Raw genomic sequence first — 12,269 nt, forward strand, 5'->3', positions numbered from 1 at the left:
GTGAGAATGTGAATTGCGCTTCAAGTGCCTGGGGTCAGTGATGGCAGGAGATGGAAGTACAGAAATTAAGAAACGGATTAGCTCTGGTTGGAGTAATTGGAAGAAGTGCAGTGCAGTGTGATGTGATAGAAAATCGTCACTGAAATTGAAGAGGAAGAATCTACAGGACAGTTGAGACCAGCCTTGCTGTACAGAGCAGAAACTTGGGTAATCTCAAGAAGAGAAGAACAACTCCTGGATACTAATAAGATATAGATACTGAGATGGATGCGTGGAGTGACAAGAAAGGACAAGATCAGGAACCAGTGCATCAGAGGGTCAGTGAAGATTGTGGGTAGCTGAGAAGAGATTGAAATGGCCTGATCATCCGTTGTGGGGAGAGAGAGGAAATGAGGTGAGGCGAGTGATGGACACGGGATTGTCAGGAAGAAGGAGAAGAGGAAGGTCTAAGACCAGATGGAAAGATGCGGTGGCCAGAGACAGAAATGCAGTGGGATTTATTCCGAATTTTATTCATTGCGCTACCCCGCCCCAATCTCCACATCACAGCGAAAAATGACTATTCACTTATTTGAATTTTCGAAGGCGGGGTCTATACCCAGCATTCCGAGCGGTAATGAAGGTCCCCTATCCAAACCACAGGCGAGCAGTGCGCAGGCGCAGTGCCGGGAGCATGCGCAACACAAGTGATAGCGATGTGGAGAGAAGCTGTTTTGTGTCATCTGCAGCCGGTAAGAATATGGAAATGCAGAGGGAGCGATGGAGCTGGCGGGTTGCCAGGGAGGGTTTTTGAACGCCTGGTGAAGCCCTCAAATCTCGAATACGGACCTGCAACTCCCGTGTTTGCAGCATTTAGTCTATTTCCCGAGAACAAGCCCAGGTTAACGCCCGCCATCTTGATTGAAGGGGGCAGAGTGCATGCGTGACCATCTTGGTGACGTAACTGAGTGGGCGCGGCTTCAGGATTTGTGTTCCCAATTGGGTCCTAGTGCTAGTTGGATTTGGTGGCGGGAGCAACAGGTTTTGAAACAGTTTCACGCACTCCCAGGTTGCAGGTGATGTTTGCAGCCGAAAGGAGTCCGTGGGCCATGTATATATTCAGTGTGAGAGGTTTGCAGTCTCTCTATAGTTACTGGAATGAGCTACACAACTTTTGGTTTCACTTCAGCCCCAGGCTCCTAATCTTTGTCTGCCCAGTGTGGAGGGGTGCGGGTGGGGAAGTCAGAGGATCTTCTCATTGTTACAGACAGAATTCATGTGTTCTCTTCCAGTCCATAATCAGGATGTTTGTGTGTCATTTCCTTACCCTCTGAGTGATTTTTCTTAAGTTAAAATAAATTCCAGCAGCAGGCTTTCTGGTGATTTTTAAAAGTAAAGCAGGTTATTTATTGTCACACTCTTGCCCTGGATGTTTAAACGCAACATCTCAATCACTCTTCTCACTCACAGTATCTCACACACAGAAGTTAGATACAGATGAAGTTAAAACCGTAATTATAAAAATGGAATTTATAATTCAGTCTTTATATCAATACGGACCTGTTGTCTTCTTGGCTGAGCTGATCCTTCAGTTGGAGTGAAGGTCTTTCAGAAGCAAAAAATTATCATCAAAATGTGCATCCTCTTGTCGATCAATAGCCAGTAGATTGGTTCTCAGGTAGACTTGGAAGCTGGAACAAGTACAGTACTTTGGCTGCCTTGGTAGACTTTTAGCTATGATGGTTCAGTTGTTTCAGATGTTTCCTGGTGCTTCAGATGTCTTTCACACACACATTTGCTTTGTTGAGGTTGTATATTACTGCAGTTCCTGACAGTTAATTTCAGTCACACGACTGCAGGATTAACACTTCTGGGGTCCAGACCACCATAATAAAAAAGTTGATAATGGTCATTCACTCTTATCTTTGCTCATCCTTGAGCTCAAATATCCTCCTTTGTTCGATATGGCACTCTGAGACCAACAGTATGGAGACTTCACATTCCCCACATGCCTGTTCATCCTTACACAGTGAGATGTTTAAACTTCACAGGTGCCTCTAAAGTTCCCTTATTCAGGTCCATGTTTAACTAAATATTGGCCACGGAATTGAACGCTGTCCAGAGTTTAATGTCCGTAGTCACATGTTAAATTGCAGCCATCTTAACAGAGTTTTGTGGCCAGTTTCACAAAGTATGATCTTACAGTCTCTAATATCCAGTATCTCATGCTTGTACTGAGCATGACGTCCTGGACCTGCTCCTGGGCCTGATTAAAACAGTCATTTATAGATCCAGGATGGGTGAGTCCCATGGGGAGGGGGGAGGGTGGGGTGGGGGGAATCACTCTGGCCACCAACCTCTTTTCTGTGGTCATGTCTGTGCTCAGGTGGCCCTGGAGAGGGAGCAGTGTCCACTGGGACGCCTGGTACATTCCACAACTGGTGGGCACCTCAGGGCACAGAGTGTCTCAGACACTGGAAACAACATTCTGGTTTAGCTGGGAAAGTTCCCTTTGCTTTTGTTGGATGTTGCTGATTTTGGTTTCTTTTAGTTTGATTGAGCAACATGCTTGGTGCAAACAAGACAGAGGAAAAAGTGTTCCACAGAAACTAGAATAACCTGTTCTGAATTCCTATCCTGCACTGACAGTGATGACTTTTATGAACTCCTTTTACAGGATATTAGAATCGGAGGAGTTGCAGAGAGAAATCTCAAATCAAACATCATGTCAAGATCTGACAGTCGCTCGATTCATCAGGACCTGAATATCATTGGCCATTGAATGTGGAAGGAGAAATGTTTGTCTGTTCTGTCTGCCGGAAAAGATTTCAAACATCAGTGTGACAGGAAAAGTACAGACACACACACGCACCCGAGTGAGAGTGTCCCAGTGCATGGATTGTGGAAAGAGCTTTAGACCATAAGACATAGGAGCAGAAATTAGGCTATTTGGCCCATCGAGTCTGCTCTGCCATTCAATCATGGCTGATAAGTTTCTCAACCCCATTCTCCCGCCTTCTCCCCGTAACCTTTGATCCCCTTACCAATCAAGAACCTTTAACCAGTTACACAGCATGAAAAAAAATCACACCATTCATAGTGGGGAGAAAATGTGCACGTGTTGTGTGTGTGGACGAGGCTTCCATTGATCATTCAACCTGGAGAGACACGAGGGCACTGGCACCATGGAGAAACCGTGGAAATGTGGTGACTGTGGGAAGGGCTTCAGATCCCCGTCCGTGCTTGAAATTCATCGACGCAGTCACACTGGGGAGAGACCGTTCACCTGCTCCGTATGCGGGAAGGGATTCACTCAGTCATCCAGCTTACAAAAACACCAGAGAACTCACACTGGGGAGAAACCATTCACCTGCTCCGAGTGTGGGAAGGGATTCAGTCAACTAACTGACCTCACGTCACACCATCTTATTCATTCTGACATGAGACCTTTCAAATGTGCTGACTGTGAGAAGAGCTTTAAAAGCAAAAAAGTTTTGCTGATGCACCAACAAATTCACACAGGGGAGAGGCCATTCACTTGCTCTGTGTGTAGGAAGGGATTCACTCAGTCATCCAGCCTGCTGAAACACCAGAGAACTCACACTGGGGAGAGACCATTCACCTGCTCTGAGTGTGGGAAAGGATTCACCATTTCAGCCCACCTGCTGAGACACCAGCGAGTTCACTCTGACATGAGACCTTTTAAATGTTCCGACTGTGAGAAGAGCTTTAAAGGCAAATTAGATCTGCAGATTCACCAGCGTACTCACACTGGAGAGAGGCCATTCACCTGCTCCATCTGTGGGAAGGGATTCACTCAGTCATCTACCCTGCTGAATCACCAGCGAGTTCACACTGGGGAGAGGCCATTCACCTGTTCCGTGTGTGCAAAGGGATTCACTCAGTTATCTCACTTGCAGAGACACCGACACACTCACACTGGGGAGAGACCGTTCACCTGCTCCGTCTGTGGGAAGGGATTCACTTGTTCATCGTACCTGCTGAGACACCAGCAAGTTCATAAGTGACTGCAGGAGTTGGATTCTGCTGTTATTATGTGTTATTCTGTTACCATGTTCATTCTGACAGCTGGAGTTTGTTCCCGTTGATGTTAATAATCTCTGTAACTAGGTTGGAGTTTAATATTCTGGATATAGATTAAATAAATCAGCTTTGTGTCAAACACACAGTGTTCGAGTCCTTGATTTCTCTAAGATAGGAGGAGACTGATTGATGTCCTGTTACCGACTGTTCCATTTTTGGGCCTTTTCTCCTTCATTAATGGAGACTTGTATTTATATAGCGCCTTTCACAACTTCAGGATGTCCCAAAATGCTTTACAGCCAATTAAGTTCTTTTGAAGTGTAGTCACTGCTGTAATGGAGGAAATGCAGTCGCCAAATTGTGCACAGCAAGATCCCACTAATAGAAATGTGACTTTAACTAGGTAATCTGTTCAGTGATGTTTGTTGAGGGATAAATATAAAGCAGTACACCAGGGAGAACTCCCCTGCCCTTTGGAATAACATTATAGGAACTTTTACACCAACCGAGAGGGCAGATGGGGCCGTAGCTGACGGTCTCATCTGGAAGATGGGACCTCTGACAGTGCAGTGCTCCCTCAGTACTGCATCAAAATATCAACCTTGATTTTATGCTCATGTTTCTGGATGTGGATTTGAACCCACACCCTCCTGACTCAGAGATAAGAATGCAACCACTGAGCTACAACTAACACCTCATCATTACTCTCTATTTCAGTTCTCCTGCCTTCAGTTACTCTCATGGACAAGCGTAATATTTTAGTCCGGGAGTCACAGTTTATCCAAAAAGGGGGTTGAAGGCATAGGCGATTTTAGAGCATTTTATTAAGAAGCAACAGTTTAGACATGATACAACAGTTAAAAAGACAGAAAAGACATACCACCCATAACAGGTGAGAATGGTTTACTGATCCCGGGTTGGACAAGAGGATGGGGAAAAAGCAGGGGGGATGTTGATCTCCGTGGTTGGAGGCGGCAATCTCCTTGGAATGGTTTACTGGCCCCGGATCAGGGGGATGCTGATCTCTGTGGCTGGAGATGGCAGTCTCCTCGGAATGGTTTACTGGTCTCGGATCAGGGGGACGCTGATCTCTGTGGCTGGAGGTGGCAGTCTCATCTTTTCTCAGACTCTTTGACCCAAAGTGTTTGGCCAAATCCAGCATGGATCACTTTGAGAAGCTGTTTCTTGTCTGAAGTGATTTCCTTCTCAGAAGCTCGTTCATGTACCTTATTCTTGGGGGTCTTTTGTCAATCACTTATTCAACTGTCCATTAGCAAGGGACAGATATTCAAGTTAATCACTCCTGTTTCCATTAGCAATCCATGAAGTCATTTCATGGCTCATCATGTCCTAGGACATCCTGTTTAACCTTTAATCAGACAGTTGGTTTACACATGGACTGCAGCGGTTCAAGAAAGCTGCTTACTGCCACCTTCTCAAGGGCAATTAGGGATGGGCAATAAATGCTGGCCAAGCCAGAGATGCCCACATCCCATGAACGAATAATAAAAAATAACATGGTTCATGAGAACCCCTACTCTAACTGAGTTTTCACAACTGATTTGTCTAGCCCAGGTATTTCTAAGCTACGAGTTTGTTTTCCTAATTTTTTGATTACATACCATTGATAACATACTAAAGCCACTAGAATTAGCAGAATCAGCAACACAAAACCCTTGAGCTGCAACCAAGAAAAAATTAAAAAACTTTCCGAGTAAAATGTGATAATTATTGACTTCGATTCATCCTCCCCCCTGCAGATCATCTCACACAATTCTAAATTACTGACATGGCGTAAATACATATGGTTCAAACAAAAGTTCATGCACGGAGTTTAACAATTCTCCAGCTCTTTGTTCACCTGCATCCACCTTGTGAATATTTTCTAAATCCAGATTCTATATGCCCCTTCACTTTAATTTTACTCCCTCTGGTAGATACCAGTGTGATTAATTCTATCTGGATTGTTTTAAAGTCAGTTTCTCTATGGAGTTTGTGTCAATATCTTGATGATTTAAATGTTGTCTCATTCTCCTGACCACATTAACCACTTCAATGAGATTCTGTTGTCGAGTATTGAGCATGTCTGGGACCTGTTCTTCAGTGCAGGCTCAACTTGCATTTCCCCGTGTTAGTTACTCCATTACGTAACAAATCACATCTGCACACTCACACCGGGATCTCATACTGCTACAAGCCATTCTAGACTTTTAGGTAAACTTACCAAAGATCAGGGGTGTGGGGGTGCAGTGGTGTCTCTCTCAAGATCTTTGCTTATCTCCCTTTGCAAGTTGTGATGCCTCAGTTAATGGCCAGAGGCAGTTTTCTGAAAAAGCTCAGAGGCAAGAATATAAGCATCTCCAAGAGATTTACTAATTTCATGTACAGTTTCACTAGAATGTACACTGATGCCAGATTTGTTCTTTGATAATTTACTCTCATAATGGAGGGATCACTATGAAGAATGTGTAGGTTATTGATAATCATCAGCAAGGATTATTCAGCACTTTCTAATTGGAGATGTTAATCAGTGGAGCCTTTCAGACACTGGGTTGTAGAGTTTTCACCAAAGATCAATTTAGGATTGAAGTAAAAGTTCATATTGTTATTGTAAGTGAGTTCCTGTCGAGAGTTCTTGGATTAAGAGGAAAAATCTCAGATGGTCCCTTAAAAAAGGACAATGCAGCCCCGAAAATCAATGACAACTCCAGAATATTAAACTCCAGTCAGATATAGGGATTGTTAACATCAGCAGAAACAAACCTAATATTGTCAGACTATCAATGCCGAACACGATTAAGCAATAAGAGCAGAATCCAACCCCTGCAGTCATTTATGAACTCGCTGGTGCCTCCACTCTTTAGCTGCCTCAGTGAACCCTTTTCCACACACTGAGCAAGTGAATGGTCTCTCCCCAGTGTGACTTCGCTGGTGTATCACCAAGTTGGAGGACTTGGTGAATCCCTTCCCACACACAGAGCAGATGAACGGCCTCTCCCCGGTGTGACCTCGCTGGTGTTCAATGAGGTTGGATGAAGACCTGAAATTCTTTCCACAGGAAGTGCAGCTGAATGGCCTCTCCCGAGTGTGAACTCCCTGGTGATACTGGAGGCTGGATAACCGAGCAAATTCCTCCCCACACACGGTGCAGGTGTACAGCTTCTCCCCAGTGTGAACTCGCTGGTGTGCAGTAAGGTTGGCTGAAGATCTGAACCTCTTTCCACAGTAAGTACAGCTGAATGGCTTCTCAGTGTGAATAAGCTGATGTGTCAGCAGATGGGATGAATTTGTGAGTCCCTTCCCACACACGGAGCAGGTGAATGGCCTCTCCCTTGTGTGAACTCGTTGGTGTAATGTGAGGCCGGCTAATTGAGTAAATCCCTTCCCGCACACAGAGCAGGTGTACGGCTTCTCCCCAGTGTGAATGCGTTGATGGTTTTTCAGCAGGGATGGGTAATAGAATCCTTTACCACAGTCCTCACATTTCCATGGTTTCTCCATGGTGCAGGCCCCAATGTGACTGCATCGATGGATTTCAAGATGGGATGGATAATTGAATCCTTTCCCACAATCCTCACATTTCCACGGTTTCTCCATAAAGCCGGAGCCCTGTGTCTCACCAAGTTGGATAATCAGTTGAAGCCTTGTGCACACACAGAACATGTGTACACTTTCTCCCCGCTGTGAATGGTGTGATGTTTTTTCAGGTTGTCTAATTGGTTAAAGCTCTTTCAGTTAGTTCACTGGAACACTCAATTGGGTGTGTGTGTGTCTCGGTGCTTTTTCAGTTACACTGATGTTTGAAATCTTTTCCCACAGACAGAATGGAGAAACATTTCTCTTCCCAAATTCAGAGGCCGATGATATTCAGATCCTGGTGAATGGAGTGACTCTGTCAGATCTTGACATGATGTTTGGTTTGAGTTTCTGGTCTGCAAATCCTCCTTCTAACATCCTGTAAATAGAGTTCCAAAAAAGTCATCACTGTAAGTTTAGGGTAGAAATTCAGGACAGACAATTTTAGTTTCCATGGAACATTTTTTCCTCTCCTGGTTCCCCAAAGCTGTAAATCCCCATCCCACACACTCTCCCTCCTCCCTGGGTTGAAATCTGAATTAAGTGTTGGATAATTCTTTCTGTAATCTTTTAACAAATTTGTACAATGAGAGATAGCAACATGTTTGATAATTTACTTCATTCATGACATTAACCTGAATCACCCTGACGACCAGGCAGAATAACAGACATTTACTTTATGTCCAGAACTGACTGTGTGGAGATTTTCTCAGAGGGGCCTCAGTCACGATCACTGAGACTATCTTTATATTCCAGATTGTATTAATTTAATGGATTTGAACCCATGTCCCTAGAACATGACCCTGGGTCTCTGAATTACTGATCCAGTGACGTTCCCACTAGGCCACTGTCTCCCTCTGGTCTCTTTGTTTGAGGTTGTTCCCGGAGAGAAGCCGGAAGCGGCGGATAGTGAGAGTGGAGAATGTTCATTGTTTAATATTCGGCTCTGGGGCCGCACTCGGGATTTGTAAAGCCCGCTCCCCTGCCCGGGGTTTATTAACCCGCTCCCGACAGTGACCTCTCACCTGACACCCCACAATGCCCGACGGATTGAGGGCAGAGCCGGACCAATGGAACGAGAGGGGGCGGAACGAGAGGATTGGGCGGGAGCGGCCGGTGCTCCAACCAATCGGAGTGAATGAGAGGGGGCAGCCCTATCATCATTGCAGGAGACACCCGCGCAAGTGGGTGAAAGATCTGTGACTAGAGCATGCGCAGTGCGGGTGCTGGAGCCGGATGGAGGCGGTGCAGTGGAACCCGCAGTGGGTGAGAAATGTCCCCGGGCAGGAGAGGACTGGCGCCGGCGGTTGGACCGGGAGGTTTCACAAACTCCTTCAGGAGGATTCAGACACCCAATAAGAAGCTACCGGACCCGCGTTTGCACCGAGGGGAGGATTCAGAAACACCCGGTGGAGGCCGCAAACCCCCAATAAGATCCTGCAGATCCCGGGTTCACAGCTCAGGGGGAATTTTCTCCCTCCCTGTGGGTTCGGTTCAGCAGCCCCGGGGGATCAGACCGATTCCCCGTTGCTGCCCGGGGGGGGCGGGGGAGACAAAGGGATTCCCCCTGGAAGGGCGGGGGTGCAGGGTGCGGAGAGGATTCCCCTGGGGGGACAGAGAAGATTCCTACTCCCGGGGACACACAGAGGGACAGGGGGGGGGGGGGGATCCTGATTCACTGCTGGTTTCCCCGTATCCATCTTATAGGTTTTGCCATATTCCCTGTGTCACTCTCACTCTCCTTTCCACACTCACTCCGTCTATTTTTACCAAGCATTGCTCTGTTCTGCAGCCTTAACATTTCCCTTGCTGCTTTTGAATTTACCCTTTCCTGAATCCTCCCATTCCCCACCCCAGGCAACAGGTTTTTAAGCAGCTTCACCCTGATGTTTGCAGCCTAGTCCACGGGACATGTACTTATTCAGTGTGACAGGTTGCAGCCCCTGTATAGTTACCTAAAGGGGCTGTTGCTCAACATTTGGTTACATTTCAACCATTTGATTACAAACCTTTAGCTGCCCAGTGTGGCAGGGACTGAGTAACTCAGGGGATCTTCTCCTGAACCTCCTCTTGGGCCTGGTTAAAACAGCAATTTGTAGATGCAGGGTAGTTGCAGCCCTTTCGGGGGCTGGTGGTGATCACAATAGCTGCCGACCTCTCTTCCATTGTCTTGTCCGTGACTGGATGGCCCTGGAGAAGGAGCTTTTGCTGGGAGTTTGTTGGTGATTTTGGGCTCTTTAAGTTTGATTGGACAACATGTTTGGGGAAACAAGAGAAGAGAGAATGTTTCACAGAAACTAGAATTGTCTTTTCTGAATTTCTATCCGGGACTAAGTGATACTGACACTGTCAACTCCTTTTACAGGGTATTAGAAGAAAATTCATTGCAGATGTGAAACTCAGATGCAGCATCACATTAAAATCTGACAGTCACTCGATTCATCAGGACCTGAATATCATCGGCCTTTGAATGTGGAAGGAGAAATGTTTTGTGTACTGAAATGATTTGAAAGAAAATGTGACTGGAAAAGCACCGAGACACGCACCAGAGTGAGAGTGTTCCAGTGAACTGACTGTGGAAAGAGCTTTAACCAGTTACACACGTGAAAAAACATCACACCATTCACAGTGGGGAGAAACTGCACACGTGTGTGAGGACGAGGCTTCAAGTGATCATCCAACCTGGAGAGACACAAGGACACCTGCACCATGGAGAAACCATGGAAATGTGGGGACTGTGGGAAGGGATTCAGATCCCCATCTGTGCAGGAAATTCATCGACGCAGTCACACTGGGGAGAGGCCGTTCACCTGCTCCGAGTGTGGGAAGGGCTTCGCTCAGTCATCTAGCTTACGTAAACACCAGAGAACTCACACTGGGAAAAGACCGTTCATCTGCTCTGATTGTGGGAAAGGATTCACTCAACAAACCCACCTCACTGCACACCAACTTGTTCACTCTGACAAAAGGCCTTTCAAATGTTCTGACTGTGAGAAGAGCTTTAAAAGCAAAAAGAATCTGCTGACACACCAATGAGTTCACACTGGGGAGAGGCCATACACCTGTGCTATGTGCAGGAAGGGATTCACACAGTTATCCAGCCTTCAGTTACATCAGCAAGTTCACACTGGGGAGAAACCATTCGCCTGCCCTGAGTGTGGGATGGCATTCACTCAATTATGCAACCTGTTGGATCACCAGTGAGTTCGCACCAGGGAGAGACCATTTACCTGCTCTGTGTGTGGGAAAGGATTCGCTCAGTTATCCACCTTGCTGAGACACCAGCACATTCACACCGGGGTGAGACCGTTCAGCTGCTCTGAGTGTGGGAAGGGATTCACTCAGCTCACCCACCTCACTTCACACCAACGTGTTCACTATGACACGAGACCTTTTCAATGTTCCGACTGTGAGAAGAGCTTTAAAGGCAAAATGGATCTTCTGACTCACCAGCGCACTCACACTGGGGAAAGGCCGTTCACCTGCTCCGTGTGGTGGAAGGGATTCACTCAGCATTCCCTCCGGTTGAAACACCAGCGAGTTCACACCAGGGAGAGACTGTTCATCTGCTCCGTGCGGGGAGGGATTCTCTCATTCATCCACCCTGCAGACACACCAGCAAGTTCACAAGTTTCAGGGGTTGGATTCTGCTGTTATTGCTGCTGTTAGTCACATCTAGGACAGAACCACATTCATTCTGACAGTTGGAGTTTGTTTCAGTTAATGTTAATAATCTCTGTAACAGGGCTGGAGTTTAATATTCTGCATTTAGGTTAAATAAATCAGCTTTGTGTCAAACACACAGTGTTTGAGTCCTAGATTTCTCTAAGATAAGAGGAGACTGATTGATGTCCTCTTATTGACTGTTCCATTTTTGGGCCTTTTCTCCTTTGTTAATGGAGACTTGTATTTATATAGCGCCTTGCACAACTTCAGGATGTCCCAAAGTGCTTTACAGCCAATGAAGTTCTTTTAAAGTCTAGTCACTGTTGTGATGTAGGAACTGCAGTCACCAAAATGTGCACAGAAAGATCCCACAAATAGAAATGTGATTGTGACCAGATAATCTGTTCAGTGATACTTGTTGAGAACATAAGGAATAGGAGCAGGAATAGGCCATTCAGCCCTTCTGTCGTTCAATGAGATCATGACCGATCTTTTACTTCAACACCATCTTCCTGCACTAATCCCGTATCCCTCGATGTTTTTAAGATGTAGAAATCTATCAGTCTCAGTCTTGAACATACTCAATGACTGAGCCTCCATAGCCCTCTGGGGCAGTGAATTCCAAAGATTCACCACCCTCTGAGTGAAGAAATTGCTCCTCACCTCAATCTAAAATGACCTGCCCTTTACTCTGAGACTGTGTCCCCTGGTTCTAGACCCCCAACCAGGGGAAATATCCTTCCTACATCTACCCTGTTGACTCCTGCAAGAATTTTGTACATTTGAAGAGATCACCTCTCATTCTCCTAACGTCCAGAGAATAAAGGCCCAGTCTCTTTAATCTTTCCTCACAGGACAATCCCTCCATCCCAGGAATTTGTTTGGTGAACCTCCATTGCACTTTGTCTATGGCAAGTGTACCTTTCCTCAGGTAAGGAGGCCAGCACAGAATACTCCAGGCGTGGTCTCATCAAGGTTCTGTATAATTGCAGTAAGACACTTGA

General features: G+C 46.0%; 5 protein-coding genes across 5 annotated transcripts in view; 3 read left to right on the plus strand and 2 right to left on the minus strand.

Moving 5' to 3' along the window:
• LOC144697102 (uncharacterized) overlaps window positions 1–12,269 on the plus strand; it is a 377,962-nt gene that overhangs the window by 215,653 nt on the left and 150,040 nt on the right. The window lies entirely within an intron of this gene.
• The window catches only part of LOC144697340 (uncharacterized), a 316,254-nt gene that overhangs the window by 173,519 nt on the left and 130,466 nt on the right, over window positions 1–12,269 (minus strand). The gene's annotated exons all lie outside the window — the stretch shown is intronic.
• The window catches only part of LOC144697022 (uncharacterized), a 93,673-nt gene that overhangs the window by 50,190 nt on the left and 31,214 nt on the right, over window positions 1–12,269 (plus strand). The window lies entirely within an intron of this gene.
• On the plus strand, window positions 677–4,162 carry LOC144697622 (uncharacterized). Its single transcript, XM_078569653.1, has 2 exons — window positions 677–731; window positions 2,657–4,162. The coding sequence occupies exon 2, from the start codon at window positions 3,165–3,167 to the stop codon at window positions 4,005–4,007; it is 843 nt and encodes a 280-aa protein (XP_078425779.1). The 5' UTR covers window positions 677–731; window positions 2,657–3,164; the 3' UTR covers window positions 4,008–4,162.
• LOC144697131 (uncharacterized) lies at window positions 4,836–8,694 on the minus strand. Its single transcript, XM_078568970.1, has 2 exons — window positions 8,625–8,694; window positions 4,836–7,978 (listed from the first exon to the last, which is right to left on the minus strand). Exon 2 carries the CDS (start codon window positions 7,684–7,686, stop codon window positions 6,853–6,855), a length of 834 nt encoding a protein of 277 aa, XP_078425096.1. The 5' UTR covers window positions 7,687–7,978; window positions 8,625–8,694; the 3' UTR covers window positions 4,836–6,852.

Source organism: Cetorhinus maximus, chromosome 23 (genome assembly GCF_964194155.1).
Source record: "Cetorhinus maximus chromosome 23, sCetMax3.hap1.1, whole genome shotgun sequence".
NCBI classification, from domain to species: Eukaryota; Metazoa; Chordata; class Chondrichthyes; order Lamniformes; family Cetorhinidae; genus Cetorhinus; species Cetorhinus maximus.